Source organism: Phlebotomus argentipes, unplaced genomic scaffold (genome assembly GCF_947086385.1).
Source record: "Phlebotomus argentipes unplaced genomic scaffold, Phlebotomus argentipes genome assembly scaffold_18, whole genome shotgun sequence".
Taxonomy (NCBI): Eukaryota; Metazoa; Arthropoda; class Insecta; order Diptera; family Psychodidae; genus Phlebotomus; species Phlebotomus argentipes.
Window position 1 is genome coordinate 842,146 of NW_026776177.1, and position 6,585 is coordinate 848,730.

At 46.7% G+C, this 6,585-nt stretch overlaps 1 protein-coding gene across 1 annotated transcript; it reads right to left on the reverse strand.

The window, feature by feature from the left end:
* Positions 1 to 1,679: 1,679 nt before the first annotated feature.
* Positions 1,680 to 5,222, reverse strand: LOC132260698 (neurotrophin 1). Its single transcript, XM_059759002.1, has 5 exons — positions 4,806 to 5,222; positions 3,979 to 4,736; positions 3,790 to 3,915; positions 2,649 to 3,751; positions 1,680 to 1,777 (listed from the first exon to the last, which is right to left on the reverse strand). Exons 1-5 carry the CDS (start codon positions 5,220 to 5,222, stop codon positions 1,680 to 1,682), a joined length of 2,502 nt encoding a protein of 833 aa, XP_059614985.1.
* Between the last annotated feature and the right edge of the window lie 1,363 nt (positions 5,223 to 6,585).

Here is a 6,585-nt window from a genome sequence, read left to right on the forward strand (position 1 = left end):
CCACTGGCAAGTCTTCCTCTGTCTTTGCCACTTCCGAGTTTCTCTTCACACGGTCGCGGTGTTCCGCAAACTTTTCCTCATCACCGTGATCGTATTTGGCATCTTCGTAGCCATCTTCGGAGTAGACCACATGAACCTTCTTCGTCTGCAGCCTCTCGCGCGCCCGCGGCTCGTCCAGCTGCCGCGGACGGTGCTTCTGGGCGTTGGAGTGGCGCACTTGGGCGTACAGACGAGTTGGCACGAATCTCGTTGGGGCTTCCTCTGCGGTCTGATTTCTCTGGGGCGGCTTCCGTTTCCGCGACGGTGGCGAGATGTTCTGCTTGAAGTTCTCCTTCTCCCTGGCGAAGACTTCATAGCCAAGAGGCGGTTTTCTCTGTGCCTGCGAAGCTGTTTTCTTGGCATCAAACTGTGGCACTCCCTCCTCCTCGGCGAACTCATCAACGTGCTTCTGTCGCAGCACCTTGAGCTGATTCATCAGCGGATTCACGTCAAAGCCAATGGATGGGCGAGGTGGTGGTCTGGCGAAGAACTCCTTCTGCTGCTGATAGTGATACTGACGCGGATCAAACTGAATGGGCAGCGCTTTCAGTCCGGGATTGCCATAGTCAATCTGCGGTGACAACTTCACTCTGTTCCTGAGGTCACTTCTGGAGCCTCCGCGGAGGAACTCCTTGCCGCGCACATTGTCCGGCGGCTGGACAATCTTGATCACATCCTGGCCAAAGACGGCCGCACTCGAGGCACTGTCAGCATTTTTGGCGCGAATCTGAGGCGACGGTTGGAAATATGCGATCATCTGAGGCACTTTGGTGGTGGTTGTGTAATACTTTTGACGCACAATTGGTGACACTGTAATCCCAGAAGTCAGTGTCACCAGAGCACAAGACACTAGAGATAGCACGCCAGCAATCATCGCAGCCTCCACGTCGTCGCACTGTTCAATTTACAAAGAAACTGTAACGAAATGAATTGTCCGTGGTGCTTTTATATCTTTTCCACCGAGTCACCTTCTGTACACTTTCTCACCGAAGCCCACCACTAAGCTTTTGGCATATTGGGTTTGGGAGGCTGGCCAATTTATAGTCAGACTGAGAGATGTCTTGGAACAATTCGAGGAAAGGGAAAATGACTAGAATTTAGAGGTGGGAAATGTTGCGGGAAATTTATGAAATGTGAGTGAAATATACGGAGAATCTGACGATTGAATTGTGGATGGTTAAATTGAAAGCTCTTGAAATCTTGTTCGCCAGCAACTCTCTTAAATATTCAAGAGAAGAAAAAAGAAAAAAAAACCTCACTATATAAGGAGCAACTTTATTTCCACATCGTGATGAAAAGAAATTGATCAACACTCTGGTCGATTTGGAGTCAATTTACTCATTATTGGGTGAAAAGAAAGAAATCTCTCGCGCGCTTTTCACCCAAATTCAATTTAGAACAATTACCCGCGACATGGCAAAAAGCTGTTTCTTTTCTCCTGGGCGCATGATCATTAAATTTCATTGCTTCAAATTGCAACATTAATGGGCTTTTTTCCCCAACACCTCGTCAATTCCAAACAAATTAATTAAAATGAGCTCAATGGGTGATTCTGATGGGAAGTTTTACCTCCATTCTCAAGGTGCCACACTTTCATCCGAACTCTCTGTTAGGAGAGTCTCTCAATTAGGCGTCTATCTTCATGCGTAGCTCTCGACAGATTCCTCGGCCAGCGTGATCCAATCCAGGCCGCCGTGATAGACATTGGCATTCATCAGTACACATCGTGCCTGAGTTTCTGCATATTCCCAGCATGAAAAGCGCTTTCATGCGACTCTCGTGCCGCAGCACAACGCCCAATATTTTCATACGCTATTATGTGATAAAGTATGTAATTTAGCGCACTTAAAGGTCACTTGTCCCGCGCTAAACCACCATTGGTGCTCGCGTATCATTTGGGCGCCTGAGTTTTATGTGATTTGTGACTGAGTGTACACAAAATTACAGCGTGCAGACTCGGAAAGTGACACCTCTTTGGATGCTGAGCATGACAAAAAGAGTCTCTCAAACACGGGGTTTCGGTGTATCGGCCAGCAAATCTCTTTCTGGGCGCAAAAACCCGACATCACTGTCACTTTCCCTGTGTGGAAATGAAATGCGATCACTTTCTTTTCACGACCACCTCAACTGTGTCTCCCCATCAAAAATGCTAATCAATTGTTGAGGGCTAATTGAAAATTTTCTCACATGAAATTTTGCTGAGGGGTTTGTCAAACAGCCACAGCAAGAGCTCATCTAACATACATTTAATCAAACTATTCCTTACACGCGATTTTACGATTGTGTGGGCGGAGCTTCTGAATGGGCAGGACTTTAAATTCTCAAACTGTCTCTCTGAACCCAGTAACTTTTGTACCTCACGCCAATACTGACGAGCCTCTAGAATCTCTAGAAAAGTCTCTCATGCATGCAAAATCTCCCATCACTGTTCAATTTCACACATCTTTTTGCAAGGATCGCACCATTGAAGCACACTTACATCATCGTCTTCTACACATTCCTTTATTGGCTTCGCACATGCATTTTCCACCAATTGATGAATAAATACGCAAAAATAAATTACACCTTAGAAACTAATATATCTTGCGGCATTCATAGCCGCTTTTTGCCATTGATCATTGGTTGCCAATCGCTGGCGCTCGCGCCAATTCGCGATTCTTTTCCGGATGCTGCGGCCTGTGGCACTTCCACACCCCCCTTCACGGCCCCATTCTCGAAGAACTCTATTATCGGGTGGTAGTTGTAATTCACGCGACTGCTTCCGCTCTCGCTCTCGAGGCCCGTGTTGGGCAGCCGCGGCGTGATCTTCTCCTGACTGGCTCTGGTTGTCGTTGTCACTGTTGACCGCCTCTTGGGACGCTCGGTGATCGTCGAGAGCGTGGACGGAAGCGTGACTTCCCGATACTGAGTTGCACTCTCGGCTAGGTTCTGATCTATGCGACTTGTGGGCCTCTTGCGACGCTTGCCCGTGAAAGGTCCTCGCTTGAAGGACACCAGCTCCCCGAACTCATTCAGCGGAGGACTCAGATAGGGCTCTGGTGGGGTGTTGACTTGCAAATTGAGACCGTGACCAATGGGCAGTTTGAGCTGATCAACGCGGATCTTTGGAACGCTGGAACTGGACACGATTGCCTTGGAAGGCTTGCGAATCCTCTTGAAACCATCCCCAAACTGATAGGCGATGTCATCGTCTTCGTCCTCATCATCGCCATCCTCGAAATCCTCGTCATCGAGATCGTAGTCATCGAGATTCTCGCTGATCGCGGCATATGGCTTTGTCCGGGAAGATGATCCGAACAGCTTCGATGTGGTGTCCTTGTAGGAGTTGTACTGGCTCGTGCCTGTGGTTAAGGGTGGGTAAGCGTCTCTGTATCCATCAATGCGACATGAGCAGCACGTCGGAACCTTGAAGATGTCCACGTGAAGACCTCTGGTGTTGTCCCAACTCAGCAGTCGATGGTAGTTATACACCTGAACACATCTCGATTTGAAGTTCTCAGTGAGATATGTGCAACTCTCCTGGGGATTGCTGCATTTCTCAAGACGCAGGGTTTGCGTGTGCTTCCCGGTGTTCACAATGTACTTCCACTCGCCAGTGGCAGATCTTGCTTTCTGGGGCCGAGCATACCGGATGACGCTGTTGCACATGGCTCCAGGCTGTCCAGCGTTCACGTCCTCGCGTCTGGATAACAAGAAACCAATAAGTAAATTCCTTTGTAGGTTTTTATCAAACTATGCGAAGAAGTCTACCTTTTGCTTTCGTATAGTAAATCATCGGAAAAGTCAGCATCTTGTTCCTCAGCCTTGTCACTGTATTCTGCCAGCAAAGCATTCATTGCGTAAGAATGTCTCCTGATGCTTCCCATGATTTGGTCCCTGTTGTACAATACTTATAAGAAGTGGTTCTTTCTTAACTTCTTAACTCTGTCAAATACTTACATCGGATAGTCATCCACCCTTAGACAGATATTCCCAGTGAATCTCTCACAAGTGTGCGAACTGAGATGAGACGGTTGTCTGTAGAGGAAAGATGGCGGAGGCTTCTTCCTGTGCCTCTTCCTGCCAATCAGCATTTCCGGAGTGGGTAAGTTCTCCGAATCCGACTCTGCTGCTGGTGAATCTGTGGAATCCGTTCCATTTAGCGACTCAAATGCCAAATCCTCAATTTCCTCCAGAGTCAAGTTCCTCTCAATGGGACTTGCTCTGGTGAGAGTGATGGGCAGAGGCCTCGATTCCCCAACCAATTGATCTGTCGCTTCTGTGGGTGACTTTTGACTGTCCTGCTCGAGCTTCTGCTCGAATTGCGGCATCATTTGCACGAGTTTATCGTAGTGCGGAGGTTCTCTGGTCACGAGAAATGCTCGAGATTCGCTCTGCCTGGGACTCCTCTGACCCTCATTCGTTGTCACAATTACCCCATCATCTTCTTCAACAGACAATCGATCATCTCTAATGTTGCTCATTGGATTTGCGGTATCGAGACCTGCCGCGGCGGCCTCATTTCTCTCATCACTTTCCACCGTTGATTGGGTGTTGAAGCTTCGACGAAGCAGTTGCGCCTGAGGAATGGGTTCATTCTCGAAGAAAGTGTCGTACGTGGTGTAATGAGGTGTTGTGGTGGCGAATCGCACAAGATTTGCAATATCGAGAACCAGAGGCAGTATCAGATCTTTCCGGTCACCGAACATGCTTTTCACCTTTGCAGAGAAAAGGAGAGAGAAAATTGATTTAGTGAGCGCGAAAAACACAATGAAACATGGATTCACCTGGCTGAGATTCAATTCCCTGCCTGGCTTGGCATTGACTTGGGCCGAAACGAGAGCAGCCAAAGCCGTTCTCTGTTGGCTGGACAGCATGCGAAGAATAGGCAGAATTTCGGCAAACTTTTGCCGCAATTTCAGATTTGCCCACGCTTTCAACAGTGCTGCTCTCACTTTCTGCTCTTTCGTGTGAAAATTCACAACTTCTTGCCCATCTGACTCCGTTTCCACATCGCCCAGATCGTCCATCAGCGTGTTTCTGTGATTGCTGGCAACCACTTCGTCGGCATACTCGTAGTCATTGGTGGGTGTTTGCGTCTCAAATTCAAAGTCCACTAAGTCATCTGTCTCCTCACCATTCACAGTCACTTTCAGTAGTGTCAATAGTGAAAAGATCACGAGAGCTTTCGTTACAGTACACATTTTGTTGAGGCCTATTTCGGCACACCTTTCGCACGTGGAACCTGCAAATGCGTTGAGAGAGTGAGAGACTTTGGCTAATTGGTTATTTTCCTTTAAAATCTACACGTATTTCTTAAGTACTGGCTAAGATTAATGACTCTCTGCTTCTGAGGTCCTCTTGACTGACCTCATTAAACTTGACACTAAACATTCAAGTGTATTATTACAAATTTTCCTCTCTGGTTTTACTTCTAACACTTTCTCAGCGATAAAATCGCCCAAGTGTTCTTCTCAAATTTAGCATTTTCAGCAAATTACGTGTTCCCAAAATATCTCTTCTGCAGCCTCTTTCGGAAGGCAGCCGTGGAATTTTAATGAAGAAAAAATTCACAGAAGAAATACGGTAAATCTCTTGCAAGACAAAACTGTAAAAGACGCCAATTGAGATGCTTCCGTGACTGTCACCATCATTCACAGATGAAATGCGACACATGCGTGAAAAATTACTTTCCTCACAGTTTAAGGTTGAATAAACTCAAAATATCAATATCACGAATCTGTGAAGGCGCGCGAAACACCGAAAAAAATCACAACAAACTTACTGTTGCGGTGCAATTAAGCGTGTTGATCGGGCATTCTACATATAAACTGCCTTATTCGATTAATTGCCAGTCCAGTTAAGTCTCTTTTCACTCTGGCACTGCCACACTGGTGATGTTGTCCACAAGGAAAATCACGAGAAAATGATGTCTCGGGATTTCACTGCACAAGAGTTTAAAAACACTTAGCAAGCAAATTGAGCAATGATTGTGGACTTTTCACCCATTGGCTCTCTTAATGGCAGAATGAAATTGATGTCAATGACATAATCACTGATGAAAGCACCGAAAAGTGTCCACGAAAGAAAGACAAAAAAAAAACTGGTACTCCTCAGTAATTCAAGAGGTCAAATGCCATTTCAGTGGCGCACACTCTCTGCTTTTCCACTAATCTTGCCTGTTTTTCAACTTCCTCCTCATTGCACGCCAATTGCCTGGCCCTTTCACTGATTCTGAGATGGCCGAGCGATGGGAGTTCTTAGACCTTTTGCAACACACTGATCGCCGAGAGTTCAGACTGAAACTGATCTGTTGCTGAGGAATTGAAGACGCGGCAAGCGCCCGTGACCTAGAGACGGACTTTCTGGGCTCTTGTATGTGTTACTCGTTGACGATTTATTACACTGGCTATACAGAAAAAAAACCTCCCAATCCACATACACTTTCTTCAAAGAAAAATTACACGAGAAATCAACACCATAAGCTCCTCACACAGCGATCGAGATGGTATTGAGTGTGCAGCAATGGCTTCGATATCTTGTCTTGGAGTTGTGTGCGAGCGCGAG